At 42.2% G+C, this 22,680-nt stretch overlaps 1 protein-coding gene across 4 annotated transcripts in view; it reads right to left on the reverse strand.

Moving 5' to 3' along the window:
- The window catches only part of RDX (radixin), a 152,537-nt gene that overhangs the window by 12,912 nt on the left and 116,945 nt on the right, over window positions 1-22,680 (reverse strand). For all 4 annotated transcript variants that reach the window (XM_074985020.1, XM_074985040.1, XM_074985011.1 and 1 more), the window contains 6 exons: window positions 18,919-19,014; window positions 9,857-10,131; window positions 6,392-6,475; window positions 5,908-6,054; window positions 4,386-4,482; window positions 1,980-2,143 (listed from right to left, as the gene is read on the reverse strand). In XM_074985020.1, coding sequence (XP_074841121.1) covers window positions 1,980-2,143; window positions 4,386-4,482; window positions 5,908-6,054; window positions 6,392-6,475; window positions 9,857-10,131; window positions 18,919-19,014 — 863 coding nt within the window. The remainder of the gene's footprint in view (window positions 1-1,979; window positions 2,144-4,385; window positions 4,483-5,907; window positions 6,055-6,391; window positions 6,476-9,856; window positions 10,132-18,918; window positions 19,015-22,680) is intronic.

Here is a 22,680-nt window from a genome sequence, read left to right on the forward strand (position 1 = left end):
TAAGAATGGAGCTGGTAACTCAACACCTTAACCAATCCCTACAAAACCATGCTCAGAAGTGTTCCTAGTTTCTTTCCTAGAACCTGGGAATAGGTGACGAGATGAATCTCTTGATGATTACTGTTCTGTTAATTTCCTCTGAAGCACCTGGTATTGGCCGCAACTGGAAGACAGCATACTGGGCTTGATGGACTATTGGTCTGACCCAGTATGGCCATTTTTACATTCCAATCCAGTAAATCTGGTGTTTCAAAATTGTGGGTCACGAGGTTAATGCCTGACAAGTAGTTGGTCTGTTTTTCTGGGACCACTGTCCCCTATGTTGAGGTTGTAAGAACTTAAGAGTACAGACTAACATGGTTACATATCTGTTATCTTTCCTCCAACAAAACAGCAGAAATGTAGCACTTTAAAGACTAACAAAAGGATTTATTCTGATGAAGTAGGCCTGTCCCATGAAAGCTCATCACTGAATAAATAATTTTGTTAGTCTTTAAAGTGCTACATTTCTGCTGTTCTGTTTTGTTGGAGGCCATCTGGGACTTACTGAACTTTTTTTTTGGGGGGGGTGGGGGGCGGTGTAAATTCCCAGAAAGCACAAAGTGGGTCTAGAGAGTAGTTGGCCCTCTGCTATGATCACCTGAAATTACTTCCTCTGGTCTGTTGGAAGATGACAGGAACTTAATTTCAAAGTTCATGTAACTATTTCACAATAAGGACTAGATTATGGGCAATCGCAAATTGTAAGGTAACCAACGTATCTGACTTATGCCCAAATAAATGAAGATGCATTACATCTTTATTCTATGAAGTTAATTTAGCACCAGACACTTATTCACAGCATCAGTGACAAGAGTTGGGGGATGTTTATGAACAAATTAAAATTCAGAGTACCTTGGAGGAATGTAATGAGGTTCTGGACCTGTTTAAAATTAGCAGCAAAAGACAATGAAGATATGACAGCTTCATCTGAAGATGAGGAAAAGATGTTAATTATAGGGAAAATCTTTGTCCAGTCTTGCCTCCTGTCCCCCCAAAGATCGCCTGTTGTGAAGCAAGAGCCTAAGGGGAAAAAAGGCTATTGGGGACTGTCTGCTCGTCTCCTGGCAAGAAAAACTAATAGGCCTGTCTAGAAAAACTTCAGAGTGGAGTATACCTCTCACAAGGACAGCCTGACTCCTTACAGGTCTCAGTATAGAAAGTTCCTTGATAATGGAAGGAATATACATATATTTTGCTGGTGGTCACAGTACCTGAGGAACATGCAGCTTTCATCAGAGATTGGAAGGTGCCACAATGTGTCTGAATCTGACACCATCTCTCTGAGGTGGATTCTCTATTCAGAGGACTTGAAGACCACTTCCCAGAGATTTCCCTTTAGATGCTCCAGAGGAATGAAGCAGTGAGGAGGTTTAAGTGGTTGACTTGTTCAAAGACAATTGAGCAGGGAGCGAGGGAGAAGGTCCCCAGCAAAAATGTCCCCTGCTGGGGTCAGAAGCTGGCTGGAGCAAGCCTCCATTACAAGACAGTTTAGGTTCCTCGTTCTTTCTGGCCCTCATTTTTAATTTCAAGTGAAAATTAGACTTTCAGGGGAACATGACTCCCCAAGGCAATCGACACTCCAGGAGTGTTTGTTACTAACTGAGATAGTTTCTCAATATGAAAGGAAAAGTTTAAGGACAGGAGAAATGCACATACAATCAGCACATCCTAAAATCTGGTCTGAGGTGCAACTGCATCTAGATTACAGCAGCGTAGAAACACAGCTAGAAGATGACAAGGTTTTCTATTAAAGCCAGATAACGCTATTGATCCATGATTAATTTACATATTCAGACATGGAGAGTTTACATATTCAGAAGTGGAGAGACAGAGTTTTGCCTTTTGGAACCCTGGATACTTTGTGACTCCATGGCCGTTTTCACAAAATGCATTAAATATATTTTATTCTGATTCACAGAAGATGGTTGATGTCATACCTTTCCAACTGTTTCTGATGTTTCTCCTCTCTAGCTTGAGCCTTCATCTGTTGCACTTCAATCGTATCGGGCTTTCTCCTCCTCATGTACAGTTCATGATTTCCCATACACAGTGCCAAAATCCGCTTATTAATTCTCAGGCGAGGTGCATAAAACACAAAATCCTATCAACAAAATATTTGAAATTAAATTCCTTGAAGCTTATCTCTTTGTCTAAAACTCTAGAATTTATGCTAAAAATATCAACATTTACATGTTTGTATTTGAAAGATTAGAGATAATGTTACAGCAATCTTGACATTTTAACTCTGGCTAAGCCAAGAGCAGAAATCTACAGCAATGTTCCCCAAACTGTGGGCCTTACCCTAGTTGAAGGAAGGTTCTAAAATGGGTTACAGGCCAGGTATGGAGAGGTAGTCCAGGAGATGAGGCGGAATGTTGGAAAGTAAGCCTATTCCACACACTGTAGCCAGACAGAGTCTCCCCCTTACAAGCCAGCTTGCTCGCTGCCCCCCACCCGCCCCCAAGGAGCACACAGGGCACGGAAATGGCTGCTGACAGCACAGTCTTTGATGCCCTCATTGAGGCCCAGATATGCTAGCTTATCATGACCCTGAGAAGCAGAAAGTACAGATGGAAGGCTAACAGGCCAGACTGTCAAAAAGGGTGGGGGGGACCCTCAGAAATCACCCCAGCTGGCATTGATCAATATGATGCGCACACACACAATCACCCAGAAGGGGTCATGCCCCACCCACACAAAAGAATGTCCTGTACTCCTAAATTGCTTATCTCTTGTCTTACAAGTGCAAACTAAGTAAGAAATGCCCTTGTAACAAACTGGCGTCACAAAGACAGACCAGTATGATCTGGCACCATAGATAAAGAGAATACGTAACCCAAAAGGGGTATAAAAGATAGGCCCAGCAGAACTCTAACTTTGAGTGCATCTCCACCAACTTCCTGCTGGCTGGTCGGGTCAGGTGATTGCCTCCCGAGGTCCACAACTGGGGATGCCCAACCTCGTATTCGTCTTTCCGCGGAATTGAGTGACCGATCCAGCTTGGCTACGCTGGTATCGAGAGATGCAGAGAGGGTAAGATACACCCATGCTAGGTCTCTGACTTTTTTTTGTGCACAGCTAAAGAATTAGAGCTCTGTAACTAGTGTCAAGATATCATTGTGTTAGATGGTAACAGATATCTTTGTATTGGATTGTAACGTAACTTGTTAACACCTGTACTTTGCTAGCATATAAGAAGTAAACAATAGCCTTTTGTAACCCCACGCTTATAACTGTAGCTTAAATAAACTTGTAACTAGTTAAGCTCTGAGCCTAACCATTTTGTTAACCCTTTTGTCACTGCAACACAGCCGGCACAACAAAAGAACTTTAACTGTTTGGTTACCACAGCCTGGCCGTGGGTGAGCGCGCTAGGAGCTGCCTGCTCTAACAGTAAAAATTGGGTTGCTTAGGACCCAGGGGAGTACCTCACCGCACATTACCTGGCCACCGGCTAACACACACTTACCCTACAATGGAAGCTCCTATCCTACACGGCTGGGCCCAGCTTCTCACTTGGGGCATTGCAACCTACTCTATGGGGTCATAGTACCACTCAGTTTGGCCTGCTGACCCCACCATTTTGGAGTGAGTGCAGGGTGGGCCTTCTTTCCACACCACAGGAGCCTCTTTGCTATGCTGTGCTGGGATAAGGGTTACATTGCCCCTTCAAAGGGACAAAGAAAAGGCTGCTATCAGATGACTTTGGAACTACAGACCCCAAATTTGGACCTTAAGACTAAGGCTACATTATTGTTTCTATGTTGAGACACATTTGTATCCTGAAATAGAAACTGTGCAGCCAAACACCATGCTTGAAATAATAGGGCTATTTTGAGCACAGCGTTTTGTTCCCGATAACCCTCACCGTACGAGGGTTACCAGGAAACGTGAAATAAGCACTTATTTTGAGCCTGATTCAGTGCAGCCTACACTGGGTTTGAAATAAGATGCCTTGGAATAAGTTGCACAATCTGTCCAATGCAAATTAAGCAACTTATTTCGAGCTAGGGCTAGCCTAGTGAACCAGACACACACATACACAGAGACACAAAGGATAAGAAAGTAGTTCATGGATCACTTTAGAAAAAAGGTTGGGAACATTGGATCTACAGGATGAACAGCTGAAAGAGCTATCAATTTTATGAGACCAGTAAGAGAATACTCATTATTCTACTTTAATATTCCCTTTCGACCACCAGCTATTCTCCAAGTAATTTAAGGGAGGCTCTTTGGGCTGTTTTACACAGCAGAAAAAGGCTACCATGTATGCAAATGTGTCAGAGCATGTTAGATCATATTTAAAATCTTCATCAAGAAAAAATATCCCACAGTTTACTTACAGGGGCCTTTTTGTCAATTGGCTTTATAACAAACTTTTTGTCATTAAATGAGATGTTTCTGATTTCACTCCAAGGGAAACCAATCTTGGGTGTCAACCTTCAAAAAAAACACTCAAAAGTTATTTTTTTAAACAGAAGCACAAATACATATTTCTTGCAAATATTTAAATTTGTCTTTATTAACTTTGTATTTGTTTTTCAGCCACACTTACATTACAGTTAATGAAAATGATAAACAGTTAACAGATGTTTTAATTAATGGCTAACTATCTGTAGCAATAATGTAGTGTAGGGAACCAAAAGTTTCCTTATAAGCACCTATAGCATCTTCTCCTCTAAATCGTTAACAGCCACTATTAATGTTAAAGCCTGGTAAAAGAAAATTGATCCTTTATAAAGAATTAGAGGTATACCTTTTATAAAATGGGCGACTGTTTTGGCAAAAGAAACATGCAAAATCCTGTTACTATAACAGAGACGATAACTCATCTTTAAGTAATTTTGCATTTTGATTTAAGTGTTATGCAGTTTGAGTTGCTACAGTGATTCCCACAGCAACTTAAAAACTTCATCCCCTGAATCATTTTAAATTAAGAAAATCTGATATAACTGATAACAGATATAGTTGGAATGTCTTGTGCATTACATTACATCGGTGATAATTTTTTTTCAGTTGGACTAAAAGTATTAGCAGTTAGCAACCAAAGATGTGTTTCAGAACAACAGAGATATTTCTTTCTACTGCAACAGCCTGAATGAATATTTCCTCCAAACTCTTAGAAGATACAGTGACATCTAATGGCAATTTAGGTTTGCCAGGGATACTCACAGAAATTAAATTTAGTTTGAAGACAGGTATTTTGAATGTTGGTGGCAATGACTATCTGATGTAAAGCTCATGATGTTTAACTTCTAGTTGTCTTATGTTTGTTAGTATTTTGATTTATTAAGAGATGCTTTATTATACATTATTTCTGTATCTTAAATGGTAAGGAAAGAAAACAGGAGGAATACATGGACAGGAAGCTTTCTGACCTCCTAAACAAAAACACAATTTTTCAATCTATTAACAATTTTCTTTGAATAAAAAAAATTAGACTTTATACCAACACAGCATTGTTCTACAAGCTGTTTCTAATTGCATCTATTACAAATAAAATGCTTCCTATTTTAAAAAAGTACTTCCACTTCTTCCATACTAACAGGATACTGTACTAGTTCGAGCTCTCACTGAAGCCACGAGGGGCACAGATAGCATCCATACAAAAAAATCTTTGTAAGCCAATTTTCAAAAGGTGGAAGTCCAAATTGAAACCCACAAAGTGAGAGTGAATTCACCTTGAATTTCAGGGGAATTAAATAACCTCCACTGGTGAACTTTTCTTCCACTTATTATCATTTGTTACTTAGTCTGCTAATAAGGTTGGGACAAAAAACTGTATCATACTACTTTTATACAATGCTTAGCACAATGTGTGTTAAACTTTGTTGCAATATTATTATACATATAAAAACAACTTACTTGTCATCATGCTCATAAATATTCAGACCCAAAGCATCAACACCAAGCCACAACTCAGTACCCTTTTTATTCTTTATTTCAAAGTAGTTCACTCCGTACATTTCTAGATCTTGTGCAATCTTGAGGTATTCCATCATAGAATCTTCCCTGATGAGAGAAGACAGCATTACCAAAAAATGAGAAATAAATGATAAATAGCAGTGGAGAAACTAAAGAATGCCTCACTATAATTACATTTTATCCTCAAACACCACTGTGAGCTAGGAAGTATTACATCCATTTTACAGATGGGGAATGGAAGCCCAGGGTACATAACTAATTTGCCCAAAGTCACACACCCAAGTTTAATACCCTGTCCACTACACCATGCTTCTTATCCGACCTGGACAGGAAAGAAAAATGGAGGGACTAGTGAACAAAGCCAAATCTGAAATAAAAAATTCCACAAACCTTGAGCTACAAGGGCCAATTCCCACAAAATTACCTTAACATCCCTCTGTGTTCTTCATGCCAGTTCTGTATTCTTTCCTCCCATTGTTCTTTTGTCAGTTTGTGCTGTTCTAGAACACTGTCAACGAAAGAGCCTGCTATGAAATGAAACAAACCAATCTGATCCACAAAATACACAGATAAATTCATTTACAGAGCTGACTGTACATTATCATGTATATACTATTGTATACTAACAGAACAAGGAGCAATGGTCAAGTTGCAGTGGGGGATGTTGAGGTTGCTTATTAGGAAAAACTATTTCACTCGGAGAGTGGTAAAGCACTAGAACATGTTATTTGCAGAGTGTGTGAATGAAGTCCATGAATGTCCGAGAGCGAGATTTGGGCAGGAAGGCTCTCGCATGTCCAGGAGGGCTCCAATGAGCTCCACTTGTTGAGCTGTGATCAACTGAGATTTGGGAATGTTTAGAATGAGCTCTAGTGCAGCAAAGGTGGCTTGCGTTAGTTCCACATGCTGGCAGAGCTGTTTCTGGGAACAGCCCTTGGTGAGACAATCACTGAGGTACAGAAAGACCTGTACCCTTCACGTGTAGAAAGGCTGCCACGCACCTCGTAAATACTCATGGTGCTGTGGAGAGGCCAAATGGAAGAACTGTGAATGGACAATGGATGCTGCTGTCTACAAACCTGAGAAACCTCTTGTGTGCAGGAATGATCAATGAAAATACCGAAGTATACATCCTTCATATTGAAGATGGAGTACCAGTCCCCTGGATCTAGGGAAGGAATGATGGTGGCCAGAGAAACCATGAGGAACTTAAGGTTCCTTATGAAGAAGTTCAGGCTTTGAAGATCCGTAATGGGCCTGACCCTGCCCTTTGTCCTGGGGGATAAGGAAATAGAAGAAATAGAAACTCCTATCCCTGAATTTCTGAGGGACCTCCTTTATTGACCTGATTGCAAGGAGGGACCGATTCTGATGACTGACAAGCTCTTTGACAGAACGGGCTCTGAAGTAGGATGGAGAAGACAAGGAGTGGGAGGGTAGTGAAGTAGATGGAATATCCCAACCCTATCATGCTCAGGACCCCACAGTCTGAGGTAATACTGATGCAAGCACAGTACAAAATGGAAGTGTGGGGGGGGGGAGAGGATTAGTCATACTGAAACAAGCATGACTGCCAAAACTGCGGGGCGGGGGGAGGAGAGAGAGATCTGGGAACTGAACTGATGCTCTGTCCAGTGGTGCTTCCTTAAAACTAGATGGAAGGTTGTGACCTAATGGCTTGTGTTGACGTGTTAGCATATGGGTCACTCTGGAATCCATATGACTGCACAGCCTGGTGCCGGTCTTGTTGGAAAACAGACCCACACAGTCAAATGGGAAGTCCTTGATGGTAGTCTGAAGCCAAACTAGACACCTGGAGCCAGATGTTTTGCCTCATGCTGATGGCCATGGCCAGCAATCTTGTGGCCAAATTGTCTGAGTACACTACCACCTGGAAGGAGGTGTGGACAACTGTCTTGCCCACTTCCAAGACAGTTGTGAACTCCTAGTGCAAGTCTGCAAGAAGCAGGTTATTAGAACTTGGACAATGCATGCCAGGAATTATAGGTACAGCAGCTCACCAGCCCTTGCTGGTGGGAAATGCAAAGCTAGCTTCCACTCTCCACAAGTTGAGTTGACTTTACTACGAAAGAGGTCCAGCTTCTTGGTGTCCTTGTTTTTAGGGGCAGGAGTGGCAGGGGGCAGCCCACCCGACAGGTTCACTTATGGTAGACACTGTAAATGTGTCAAACCAGAACTGGCAACAGTGTAAGTCCATGAGATGGTGCTGGAAGCAGAGACTGCACCATGGACAGTGCCATAGGCCGGGCTGTTGGCAGGGTCTGCTTTGAATAACGCCCCTCATGTGGTGCCAGGAGCTGTGTTGTGGCCTGCTCTGGAGCCATGTGCCACATCATTTGAATAAAGTTCCCTTGCTATCTCAAAAGCGTCCAGCACAGGAGGTGGTCCAGGTCCTCTTCTAGGGCCTTCCTCCCTTGGGAGTCCAATGAGACCAGTCTCGATAGCACCAGCCTTGAGGCCAGAGTTGATGGTGCCAGGGGTGCTGCACTGTCCATACGGTGTCCCACCAAGGGAGACACTGTCTGCCAGCCTTCTTGACTAGAAACTCACACTCTGCTTGGTCTGGCCTTCTTGTGCAGCACCGGAAACAGGGAGCAGTGTCAAGCCAAGGAGCTTGCCTTATGAGCTGAAGACTAGTGTCTGAGCTTCTTCGGGCATTCTCTATTGGGCACCAATGGATCCTGTGCTGAAGTCAATGCACTGTGCACCAAAGAGGATGGTGCCAAGTCTGGTACAGAGGGTCAAAGTGCCAACTCTATGAGCAGGAGTTTCAAGCACTGCTCTCTCTCTCACTCAGTTCTGAGCTTGAAACTCCCACAAATACTACACTTATTTATTAAGTGCCTTCACCTGAACACTTAAGGCAAGACGTACGCAGGTACCGCGGGGCACAGGCTTGCCACAAGTGATTCAGGAAGAAACAGTGAGGCTTGTTTTGCAGCAGTAAGAGAGCAAGCGTTTCCGGGACTGCCACTGGTGTTAAGAAGGAATGGAGGTGGAGGGTTGGTTGAGCTCTATACACCAAGCCATGAAGGTACCACTCCAAGAAACTCCACAACTGACCCCATGGGTGGCCACTCATGGTAAAACCTTCCAATGACTGTGCATGTGGTGCACATACACCTACTGTAATGCCCATGAGCAATCAAAGAAGAATGGACAGTTTTGAATGACATCAAGCGTATCAATATGAAATGGGAAGATATGGAGAGAAGGGAGGTTTACAGGCAAGGGTGACAAATGAGGGTACTCCAATGTGCAGCAAAGCTCAGGATGGGCTGAGGTCTAATGTATAAGCAAGAATCTGCCTGTGTTACGCACAAAATAAAAACACACACTAGCACAACCATATATTATGATTCAGGCAAAAGTATTAGGACATGAAAGACTAAGTAGGTACAGGAAAACACAATGCTAAAGTCATGGTTAGAAACCATATTGTAACCTCAGTCTTGATAGGCCCTAATGTTTTAGATAGGATGCCAGAAGAACATCATCTCTTTTTACAGATCTTTGTCTAGCCTTGTGGTTTTATAAGAAAGATTTTACATTTATTTGAGAGATGAACTCATAGAAAGGGCTTCAGAATTGCCTGGTGAGTACCCTACCTCTTGGGCTACTGATAATAAGAAAAGCACTACCATCATTTTTGGAATGGCATCTACTCTCCCTCAAATTGTTTTTGGCAAATCCACTCAGAGTTTTGGGTCTACCAAAACTGAGTATTTTGGCAAATGATTAATCAAAATATTTTGCCCATCTCTATTAAGGAATTCACATAGATTTGCAAACTGAGTGGTACCAACATTTATTCCAGCAAGTTTACAGTTCTGCAGTATCCATAAAGCAGTTACAGTTGCCCACTTACCGCTGGGGAAGAAGTCTGTCATTGGCCAAGTAGCCTAGCTTATGAATCTCCTTATTGTAATCTCCATACTTGGCTTGAACAGCATAGGAAGCCAGAAGCACTGCAGTTTCTGGTGGACAATAGATTTCATCATTTAAAATGGCTTCTTTGACTTGCAGGAAGAACAATCTCTGAGTTATTTCCTGAATTAACTCCTCAGATACATCCTCAGGAAAAAACTTAGCCCTGAATTTAAACTGCAGAGGATTTTCTTTCCTTACATCTTGCTGTGTAACCTGGAACAACAAATTCAAGACTTTAAAGGAGTGCTATATAGCATTTAGTGTTTACACTTCAGTAATAACCACTTACCTGGCAATAACACATAGTAATACAACTCTTCCTGGCAAGCCAGTTATTAGCAATGACTTTTTGAGTCACATACCTCTATGAATAATACATGTTGAATTAGGCAAGCATGACAGATTTCGAAAAAAATTTAAGGCCTAATTAAAAAAAGTAGGTGAGACTTGTTTGTGATAATTTTAGTTTCTCACCATGATAATCTGAAAAAAATAATTTTCACAATTTATAGAAAACAAAATCCACAGAAAGTAAAGCAATGTCAAGAGACATGTTTCCTTCAGCAAAAAAAAAAAAAAAAAAAAACAAAAACACACACCCTGTGCAATAACTAGGTTCTTCAAGGGGCATGTCCCCGAGTGTGATCTATTTCAGGTGCATCCCCGTGCATTAGAGGGGAGAATTTCAGCTGCAGAAGCCATCCAGCTCATGCATGTGCAGCCCCTGTCTCATAGCAACATGTGCAATGCGACCCCCTCAGTTTCTTCTCTGCAACAGAGTCTAAAATTGAATTCCAAAGTAGAGGGAAGGAGGAGCAGGTAGTGGAGCACTCAAAAGGGCAAACATTTTTAAGAACCTTTTACTGCACAGTGTGTGTAACCTTCTCTTCCAACTTGAGTGATGTCCCTGTGGATGCTCCACGTCGGGTAACCATAGAGGAGTGCCTCATCTTGGAGGGAAGGGGGTTCAAAGTTACATGAGTGAGCAAACACAGTACTGTTAGCCCTAGCAATACAGGCAATCTTGAGCTCTTGGTGACTGCATAAATGTTTTGAGCATCTGGTAGTGGAGACAGACAGCCTAACTCACCCACATGATGGGCCAATAAGAATGCTACTTTAACTGACAAATGTAACAGTAAAGAGTCCAACAGGTTCCCAGTGAGACAGCATATCATCAAAAGGAAGAGGTGCTTCTTGGCACTGTATAGCGAACCTCTTAAATTTTTTAAGGCAATCGGGCATGTGGTTGACCTATTGTTTAGTAATACTTGCTTAACCTGTTCCAAATGGACTAGAACGTCATGATGGAACCATGTAGGCTCACGCTTTCAGAAGACACTTTCCAGGTTTGGATGGTAATCTTGCCTGCTATTCTATAACAGAAGGTCCATATGGAGCAAGAGACAACAACATGTTGCACATATTGCCATCTGCAGCAGGTAAGAGTACCAAGTCTATCTGGGCCACATAAGGACCATCAGTATTACCTTCACTTTGTTCAGGCACATCTTGTTTACCACCCCTCAATAATATGGTATCAGTGGGAATGCATAGAGAAGTGGCACTTCCCATTTGAGGAGGAAAGCACCCACCAGTGAATGGGGTCCCAGGGTGGATTTCAAGCAGAACTGTGGGCACTTGGAGTTCTGTTCTTGTAGTCACGAAAAGATCAAGAGATTGGTGTCACTCTATTGAAATATGTTCTACAGGAGTGTGCCATTTAGTTCCATTTATGATAACTCCTGCTTAATGCATACTGTAGTATTCTGACAGCCTAAGAGATAGGAGGCTGAGATTCCAATAGCGTGTTAAATAAACTAATTCCACAACTTCATGCCTTTGACATATAAGGAGTGGGATTGGGCTCCCCCCCGTTAACTTATATAAAACATGCAAGCAGTGTTAACACACATTACTCATATGGTCTCATTTCTTACCAACAGCAGGAAGTGAAGGCATGCATTGCTAAGTGTACAGAGATCCAACAGATTTATGTGTAAGTATGTTTTGGAGGGAGATTGCCTGCCCTAAACCATATGGTGTTGCAGATGAGTGCCTTAGCAGAACAAGTAGTATGTGAGTATTATAAAGGGTGGATCCCAAGTGAAAGGAACCCCCATATAAATGCTGTCCACTCGGGTAAAGAATTTTTAACTCTGGTTGATTTCCATTCTGTCAGTGGGTGTGAACTTGATGTCAGCAACTGTTGAGGTCTACCGTGCTCTTTGATGTAAATGACAAAGATCAAATTTACTGCAGGATGGAAAAAAGGAGGACCATACCACTGAAGGGCACATAATTGTCAGTCCTCTTGCAAGTGGATGGTATAGGTAGGTGGGGTGTTTCAAACTGTTTTTGCAGTCTCCACTGAAGCATCACAAAACAGGTGCACTATTGTGGAAATTGAGGATGCTTGTAGGGTGCTCCAGAACCTCCTCAAGATCTCTAATCCAGCCACACATTTAAAAAGTTACTGAAATTACTTAAAGTCAGTGGCACAAGCATTATGGTCTCATCTGGGGAAGAGGAAGAACTTGTAGTTAGTGTGGTGTCTTGCTCTATGTTCTCCTCCCATTTCTCGATGGCTTCTTCGGGGGTGGTGGGAGCAATTTAATCCCGTCTGGGTAGTCTGCTGAACTGCTGTCTTTAGAAATCCCAGGATCTCAGTATGGCCACTATCTGGTGAATGACATGGATGAGGCCATCAACAAGTGCCCACACTATATGCATGTCTTGCCTACAGAGAGAACTCAGAGATACAGGGTTTGGGTCTCGTCAGGTAAGGGTTGGAGTGAGGAGGAAAAAGACCAACCTCTTCCTCCTTGCTGGCAAATGGAGGGATTATTAAAGAGATGGGCTGTTCTGATACTGTGTGCACCATGAAGCCATTAGTGCAGTAAAGTGGTGAGTCATCACCAATACCAATAGGTCTTTGTGATAATAGAAGTGGTGGAGTGCCCTGGCTTTGGTACCAATAGTTTGAGCATCACAGTGGACAGTACTGATGGCTTTGGCATTAGAGTTGCAGATGCCAATGGCATCATTCTTGATGCAGTCATGGCACAAAGATCTCCTTCAGCACCATTGATGGAGATGCTGATGGGAATGTAGGTCTGCTTTTACTTCTAGACTTCACATACAAGTGGTGAGGATTGGCTGAAGATACTGGGCAGGCAGTGCTTGAGGATCCCGGTGCCTCAAAGGCATTCAGTTATGGTGCAGTTGGAATCAAGAAGAGAGACTGAACTGTAGATCGCATCTTTTTGGTCAGTTCTCTCTGAGAAGTTGATGCTAGTTTCTTTTTTTTCCCCTCTCTCTCTCTCTCTTTTAAAAATAGGGATGAGCCTTCCACTGAGAAGAGGATCTCAAAGAGGTCTCATTTTTGTCCAGAGGCAGTCTGCCCGATATGATAAAAATACCTAAATTTGCACGAGTTGATTTCCAAAAGCGGGTTCTGCCTCTCTCCAGTAATTCAGCACTGTCTTTTCTATCCAGGAGAGAAAGAGAACATATGAACGTTGCCACCGGCTGGACAGCCAGACACCACCTCCAGCCGCCCCACCAGCTAGGCTGCCAGATGCTGGCCCTGGCTCCAGCCAGGCTGCTGCATGCCAGCTCCCTTTACTACTGGTCTCCCATCCCTGGGGCTCTGTTCCAGAAACATCAGTGGTCCTACTGGAATACAGAGTTCCAGTTTAGGGAGGTACAACCTGTACTATGTAATTTGATTTCTTCATGCATTTCTACTATTGAACCTCATAAGTCTTGAGTCAATCTGAAAACAGAACATGCAAAATTGGCAGAATCTGTCATAAAATTTAAATAGCCTGTTATTACCACAGACTAAGCTGCAGGACTGTTTTGAAATAAATCAAGAACATTCATTATTCTACAGTGAAAGCAGGTGCTATTCCTATAAAACTAAATTATTTTCTAAGATTTTCATGTTATTATTTAACTTGAAAATGAAATCAAAAGAAAATGATCTGGTTATGATGCAGTGTTCAAACTTATAGTTGTAGAATATGCAGAAGCAAACAATAATTGTTCCACTGCTTGTGAATTCTGTAGAAACTGGACACAAGTAAGAGAATGGCAAAATGCAACACACTAAGGATACGTCTACACTAGCCAAAAACGACAAAATGGCCATTTGCATGCAATACAAATGGCCATTTCAAAGTTTACTAATGAGTGCTGAAATACATATTCAGCGCCTCATTAGAATGCGGGCAGATGCGGCTCGCCGCCATGCAGCTCGTCCAGACGGGGCTCCTTTTTGAAAGGACCCCGGCTACTTCGAATTCCCCTTATTCCTATCTGCTCATAGGAATGAGGAGACTTCGAAGTAGCTGGGGTCCTTTCAAAAAGGAGCACCGTCTGGACGAGCCACGTGGCAGTGAGCTGTGCCCACCTGCATTCTAATGAGGCGCTGAATATGTATTTCAGCGCTTCGTGAGTAAACTTCAAAATGGCCATTTGCACGGCCATTTCGAAGTTTTTGGCTAGTGTAGACATGGCCTAAAAGACATCCCAAGAAGCAAGAAAGTATGTTCAATAAGGTGTACTTCATTTCTGAACTGGCGAAAGGTCTCAGTGATTGAGGTGTTGAATGTCGACAAAATGGGTACGTCATCACCGGAACAGGAATTTATCTGCATGCTCTTCAAATATGGAAGGAGGACAAATGCAAGTCTGTAAAGCTATCAATATCTGACATATCTGGGAGTTGGTGTACTCATTTCATGAACTGTAACGGTCTCTGTTGCAGTCAGAGACAAAAGATAGAGCAAAAGTTGCCAAGAGATCCGGAAAAAGAAGAAAAAAATCAAATCATTCCAAAGGTTTATTATAAAATATCTAAAGGAATGTGCATTTGAGCGGACACAAAGAGGAAATATGGACAAAACACCGACAACATTTGATCTTGTGAGCAACAGAATGGTAATTGGTTTGGTGAAAAAACAGTTTTAATTAAAACTACTGGCCATGAAAAAAATCCATTTTATGGTCATTTTATCATGGCTGGCCAATAGAGCAACTCTCCGTCCTGTTATTTTTAAAGTAAAAACCTTGGCTAAAAACATAAAATATCCTGTTGGTGATATCCTATGAGCACAAAAAAAAAAAAAGGATGTGCAGATGAAAGTTGGGTTACTCAAAGGCTGGAAAGACTGCAGCATAAAAGACCAGGAGAACTTCTCTAGAAGCCTCCAATACTCATCTGGAACACATTTAAGGCACATAAGATGGATGAGGTGAAAAGCGTTGCAAAAAACAAACAAAAATAACCCTGCTTTGGTTGTAATATCTCAAGGCTTAAACTTCTATTCTACTATCACTCAATATCTGCTTGGTCAAACGCTTTAAAGACAGGGTAAGCAAAATATGCTAAGGCATGGCAAAGTTGACAAAAGGCAAGAATCTTAATGAAGCCTGAAATCGATACAGTTGTCCTGTGGATCAAGGATATGTGGAAGTACATTCCCTGAAAAATGACAGGAAAATCATTTCAGAAATGCTTTATCAGTAATGTGCTCGACAGGTCAGCAGATGATGTCCTATTTGATGACACAACACAGGCTGATGATGACAAGGAATCAGAGTCTGAAGATGACACTGCTGACATCTATGACAACAATGCATGTGCAGCCATGACTGAAACAGAGTTTAATGAACTGTTTGGTGAATTGGAGACTGATTCACACTTTGAATAATTCTAATTTTAAATAGGTATATTTGAACAATAAGATTTTAAAATCAAAACAAAAAGCAGTCAAGTAGCCTTTAAAGACTAGCAAAATGGTTTATTAGGTGAGCTTTCGTGGGACAGACCCACTTCTTCAGACCATAGCCAGACCAGAACAGACCTCAATATTTAAGGCACAGAGAACCAAAAACAGTAAGCAAGTAGGACAAATCAGAAAAAGATAATCAAGGTGAGCAAATCAGAGAGAGAGAGTGGAGGGGTCGGGGGAAGGTCCAGAATTAGATTGAGCCAAGTATGCAGACAAGCCCCTATAGTGACTCAGAAAGTTCCCATCACGATTTAAACCATGTGTTAATGTGCCGAATTTGAATATAAAAGCCAGCTCAGATGTTTCTCTTTCCAAAACGGTGCGATAATTCCTTTTCTGTAACACACATACCTTTAGGTCATTGACAGAATGTCCCATTCCATTAAAATGTTGACTACCTGGTTTGTGGATCTGGAGTGTTTTGATGTCTGTTTTGTGCCCATTGACCCTTTGTCTAAGGGAGTTAGAAGTCTGTCCAATATACAAAGCATCTGGGCATTGCTGGCACATGATGGCATATATGATGTTAGTAGAGGAGAATGAGAAAGTGCCCGTGATTCCATGAGTAACCTGGTTGTAGAGGCTCTGTACACTAATATTCCACATAAAGACAGATTACAAGCAACCAGGAATATCATCCCTGATGCCACCACAGCCAATCTGGTGTCTGACCTCTGTAACTTTGTTCTCACACACAATTATTTCCGTTTTGGGGACAATTTATACCTCCAGATTAGTGGAACTGCTATGGGCACCTGCATGGCCCCACAATATGCTAATATATTTATGGCTGACCTGGAACAACGATTCCTCAGCTCTCATCCCCTATTACCACTCCTCTACTTAAGATACATTGATGACATATTTATGATTTGGACCCATGGTACAGAGGCTCTAGAGGAATTCCACAGAGACTTTAACAATCTACACCCCACCATCAACTTATGCCTTGATTACAACATTCAAAAGATACATTTCCTGGACACTACAGTACTAATCAAGGATGGCCTGATCAGTACCACACTGTACCGAAAACCTACTGATCGCTATACTTATCTACACCCTCCTAGTTTCTATCCTGCACACGTGACTAGATCCATTGTTTACAGTCAAGCTCTTAGGTACAATCGCATTTGCTCTGATCCAACTGACAGAGACCAAAAACTACAAGAACTTTACCAAATATTCGTAAACCGGAATTACCCACCAGGAGAAGTAAAAAAACAAAATCGACAGGGCCAGACGAATACCCAGAGACCAGCTACCCCAAGATCGGCCCAAAAAAGCCAAGAACAGAACACCACTGGTCATCACCTACAGCCCCCAACTCAGATCACTGCAACGAATTATTAAAGGCCTACAACCTATCCTTAATCAGGATGCCACACTCCAGAAGGCCCTAGGTGACAGGCCTGTTCTCTCCTACAGACAACCTCTCAACCTCATGAGGATCCTCACTAACAGCCACAGTCTATACCCCAGGAATACCAGTCCTGGAACCTTTCCCTGCAACAAAGCCCGCTGCCAGCTTTGTCCACATATCTTCTCTGGAAATACCATCACTGGACCTAACCAGGTTACTCACAGAATCACGGGCACTCTCTCAGTCTCCTGTGCTAACGTCATATATGCCATCATGTGCCAGCAATGCCCAGATGCTTTGTATATTGGACAGACTTCTAACTCCCTTAGACAAAGGGTCAATGGGCACAAAACAGACATCAAAACACTCCAGATCCACAAACCAGGTAGTCAACATTTTAATGGAATGGGACATTCTGTCAATGACCTAAAGGTATGTGTGTTACAGAAAAGGAATTATCGCACCGTTTTGGAAAGAGAAACATCTGAGCTGGCTTTTATATTCAAATTCGGCACATTAACACATGGTTTAAATCGTGATGGGAACTTGCTGAGTCACTATAGGGGCTTGTCTGCATACTTGGCTCAATCTAATTCTGGACCTTCCCCCTGACCCCCCCACCCTCTGATTTGCTCACCTTGATTATCTTTTTCTGATTTGTCCTCCTTGCTTACTGTTTTTGGTTCTTTGTGCCTTAAATATTGAGTCTGTTCTGGTCTGGCTATGGTCTGAAGAGGTGGGTCTGTCCCACGAAAGCTCACCTAATAAACCATTTTGCTAGTCTTTAAAGTGCTACTTGACTGCTTTTTGTTTTGATAGTGTATAGACTAGCACAGCTTCCTCTCTGTTACTATTTTAAAATCAGTATATGAATATTTGAAATATTGACTGTAATTTAAGTTATGTGAATACATATTTGTTCTTTTTTTTTGGGACACACTCATCTCCTAGAACTGGAAGAGACCTCAGGAGGTTCTCTCGTCCAGTCCCATACCGTCTTGGCAGGACCAAGTACCATCCCTGACATGTACTTACCCCAATCCCTAAATGGCCTCCACAAAGATTGAGCTCACAACCTAGGTTTAGCAGGCCAATGCTCAAACCACTAAGCTATATCTCTCCCCACCCCCAATTTATTATGATAACAGATTTTTGTTAGATTATATTAAAATAATTCTAGCAAAGTTTTTGCATGTTTCTTGTGATGCCAACTTTTAAAATAAAGCAGGGATCAGCAAACTTTGGCTCTTTACCAAACAGGGTAATCTGTTGGCAGGCCAGGATGTTTTGTTTATCTAGATCATCAGCAAGCATGGAGCCCCTCAGCCACTCGGAGCTGTGGCTCACTGCTCCCTGCCAATGGGAGCTGTAAAAGTGAAAGAGGTGGAGGGCCTTGCTGGCCTCCACTTCCCACAGTTCCTATTGGCCATGAATGGTGAACGGCAGCCACTGGGGGCTAAAGGCCTCTGTGGCTTTGGTTGCTCCAGATAAACAAAAACACCCTGGCCTACCAATAGCTTACCATGACTGGCTAGAAACCTTTGTGAACCCCAGATTTACAATGACGTTCAAAAGAACTTAAAATCTTCAATTTTTGGTCTATACCCATTGATACTGACTCCCTGCCCTCTGATGCTTCATTTTTTACCAATAAAATTTAGCTTGTGAAGGAGCTTATATGGTAATAGTGAACTAAAATTCCACTTGTTTATAAACAGTCAAGTTAATCTTTAAAGAAGTCTGTCCGTTAGACTACAATGTATAATACATACGGGTAGCCAGTGTGTACATAAGCGATTCCAAAATGGCAGTGAATCAGAAATATTAATAGTTTACCTTTTTATTCAGCTTCAGCCAAGTTGAATAGCCTTTACTGTCCACATACTGCAACCCAAAAAACCAGACTTCACGAAGACCAACTGTTTTCACTACCTAAAAGTAAACAAGTCATTCATCAATAAAACCTGAAGGAGGACATTTGGTTTTTGGGGGAATGGTCCAAGCACAGGATCAGACTCAGACAATACACAGATAGGTTTTGTGAGCAACCAATTTAAGCTAATAAAACCTTAAAAGATTTTTTATAGACAGGACAGACAGACAAAGACTGAAGAGCTTGCGCTTCATTATAGTAAAGTCTTCCTCTGTACACAACCAGTTAGCATAAAGTGGTACGTCTCCACCCACCAACAAGCAGATATTTGAGGAGAAAAAAAGAATCACTTGAGTTAACAGCATGCAGGCCAAATACTTCCTCTCTCTTTGTACAAGACAATCCAAGCAACATGAGAAAAGGATGGTATTAGGATGGGGAAGAAAAATGACAACAGACATAGTTACTATTAAGTAATTCATTGTTTAATGTTGCCTCTTTTTGCATCCTATAACCAATGGATAAGGCTAGAAATACTATAGTTGGAGGAGAGCCCTGAATGTGATGTCAATGACATAGTCTTATTGTCCACTTGCCAGATCTCTGCTAACGCCTTAATCAAAAATGCAAGAAATGGAATGTCCCAATTTTAACTAAAGGACTAGCACCAGCCTGTCAGAAACTACACAATGGAACAATCCATTTAGAGACAAATACGATTGATGGTTTCCTGAAAATTATAGCTTTGCTTGAACTGACCTAAAAAAATTCAATTTTATTCTGCGGATGGACTTGCATCAGGGTAAGAAGGAAAAACCACAGTAGTTTCATTACCCTGAACTGTGAAATAGCTTAGAACAAACTTAATATAGGACAGCTTTTCAAATCAGTGCAACAGGAGCATCACAATCAACTTGTATGATGATTTAAAAGGCTGGCACACATAGTGGTAAGGAGTTCACCAGTTACACAACAGTAATCTCCTGAATTCTTGAATGGGTCATTCACCGGCAGTCGTAAAAATGAAACCTATTTCACCAAGAAACAAGGTACTCTGCATTCTGCAATCACATCATGATTCCCCAACCATATCCCATAACTGAATATTCACAAATTCTAGATACATTCTAGTTGCAGATCCTTGCATGCTCTACTTAAGTTGTGTTGTGTATTATTTATGCTGCTAGAAGTCTGAACTTTCCTTCTCCATATAAAGAAAAAAATCCAGTGTCACTTGTATCTTAACAAATCCCAGCTATACCTCTGAAGCTTGAAAAAAAATAAGTAGTGAAGTTGAACATCCCTTCCCCCACCATAACATCTTCTGCTCTGTTCTAGCTTGTTGTTCATATACTAGGGAGATGAGAAAAAAATATTTAACGTGACTCGCCTTCCTCAACATCTGGAAATAATTTTTGACCCTACTGCCAAAAGGATTAAATCTGTAGGTTCAAATAAAAAACATACACTCTATCTCCAAATGGGATCCTGGCAGTAAGCAATCTCCTGCAGAAGCTCATGTTTTATGGAAGTGCTCAGATTCATCTGAGCTGTGTAGAATTACATACAAAGAATGTCTGTGCAGACTTACTACTGCTGCCTCTGTACACACATACTACAATCAGTAGTGCTTTTTTCGTAAAAAGAGAAGAAGTATTCACACAGCCAACTCCCTGCTCCCTCTGCATCCCCCGGGTTCCCATGACTGTGGCTGCTGGCAGGGCTTCGCATCCAAGCCAGGTTTTCTGCTGCAGGGCTGCCAGGAACCATCCCTCCCGTAGGCCACCAGGGCTGAAGCTGCTGGCAGGGCTCTGCACCCCAGCCAGCTCACAGACACAGGACTGCTGGGGATCCCCTGGCCCCAGCCAGGTGCCTGGGGATGCTGGCAGGGCTCTGCACTCCACTGGCTCCTGGCCCCAACCCTGTCCACGTGCCAGCCGGCAGATCCAGCCATGGGGATCCCATGGGTGGGGGCTGCAGAGGTAATAGTACTCTGTACTGGCATGTACAGTCACAAAAACTGCGCTGATTTCTTCAGACAGCTAAGTGAAGCTTCCAAATCACAGGCTCTGGTTCTCATGGGAGACTTTAATCATCCGGGCATTTGTTGGGAGACCAAAACAGCAGTACACAGACAATCCAGGAAATTTTTGGAGAATGTTTGAGATAAACTTCTTGGTACACGTGCCTAAGGAACCACCCAGGGGCCATGCACAACTTGACCTACTGCTCACAAACAAGTAAGAACTGGTAGGAGAAACAGAAGTGGGTGGAAACCTGGGCTGCAGTGACCATAAGGTTGTAGATTTCAGGATCCGGACAAATCGAAGAAAGGTGAGCAGTAATATACAGACCCTTGGATTTCAGAAGAGCAGACTTCGACTCCCTGAAAGAACTGATGAGCAGGATCCCTTGGGAAACAAAGATGAAGGGAAAAAGAGTTCAAGAGAACTGGCAGTATTTTAAAGAAGTCTTACTGAAGGCACAGGAACAAACCATCCCACTGCATAGTAAGAAATGCAAACATGGTAAGCATGCAGCCTGGCTTAACAGGGAAATGCTTGGTCAGCTTAAACTCAAAAAGGATGCATACAAGAAATGGAAATGTGGACAGTTGACTAAGGAGGTGTATAAACATATGGCTGGAGAATGCCAGGGAGTAATGAGGAAAGCGAAAGCACAATTGGAACTGCAGCTGGCAAGTGACGTGAAGAGTAACAAGAAGGGTTTCTACAGGCATGTTAAAAATAAACAGATCATCAGAGAAGGTGTGGGGTCATTACTGGATGAGAGAGGTAACTTAGTGACAGATGATGTAGGAAACACTGAAGTATTCAATGCTTTTTTTGCCTCAGTCTTCACAAAGTCAATTCCCACGCTATAGTCCTAGACAATGCAGTATGGGAAGGTGGAGGGCAGCCATCTGTGGGGAAGGAACAAGTTCTGAGTTATCTAGAAAAACTAGATGTACACAAATCCATGGGCCTGGATTTAATGCACCCAAGGGTACTGAGGGAACTGGATGTCATTGCCGAACCTTTGGCCAGTGTCTTTGAAGACTCTTGGAGATCAGGAGAGATCCCGGATGAGTGGAAAAAGGCAAACGTAGTGCCTATCCTTAAAAAAGGAAATAAAGGACAATCCAGGGAACTATAGACTAGTCAGCCTTACCTCAATCCCTGTGAAAATAATGAAGGGAATCCTCAAGGAATCCATTTTGGAGCACTTGGAAGAGGGGAAGTGATCAAAAGTAGTCAACATGGATTCACCAAAGGCAAGTCCTGCCTGACCAATCTGATTAACTTCTATGACAAGGTAACAGGCTCTGTGGACATGGGGAAGTCAGTGGATGTGATATACCTTGACTTCAGCAAAGCTTTTGGCACACCGTCTCCCACAACATTCTTGTCCATAAATTAAGGAAATATTGATTGGATCCTTGGACTATAAGATGCATAGAAAGCTGGCTTGATGGTCAGGCCCAAAGGGTAGTGGTCAAGGGCTCAATAACCGGATGGCGGTCAGTTTCAAGTGGAGTGCCACAAGGCTCAGTTCTGGGGCCAGTGTTGTTCATCATCTTTATTAATTACCTGGATGAGGGACTGGATTGCGTCCTCAGCAGGTTCACAGATGACACAAAACTAGGAGGAGAAGTAGATATGTTGAAAGGTACAGAGAATACAGAGTGACCTGGATAAGTTGGAGGACTGGGCCAAAAGAAATCT

The sequence above is a fragment of the Carettochelys insculpta genome, chromosome 1 (assembly GCF_033958435.1).
Source record: "Carettochelys insculpta isolate YL-2023 chromosome 1, ASM3395843v1, whole genome shotgun sequence".
NCBI lineage: Eukaryota > Metazoa > Chordata > Testudines > Carettochelyidae > Carettochelys > Carettochelys insculpta.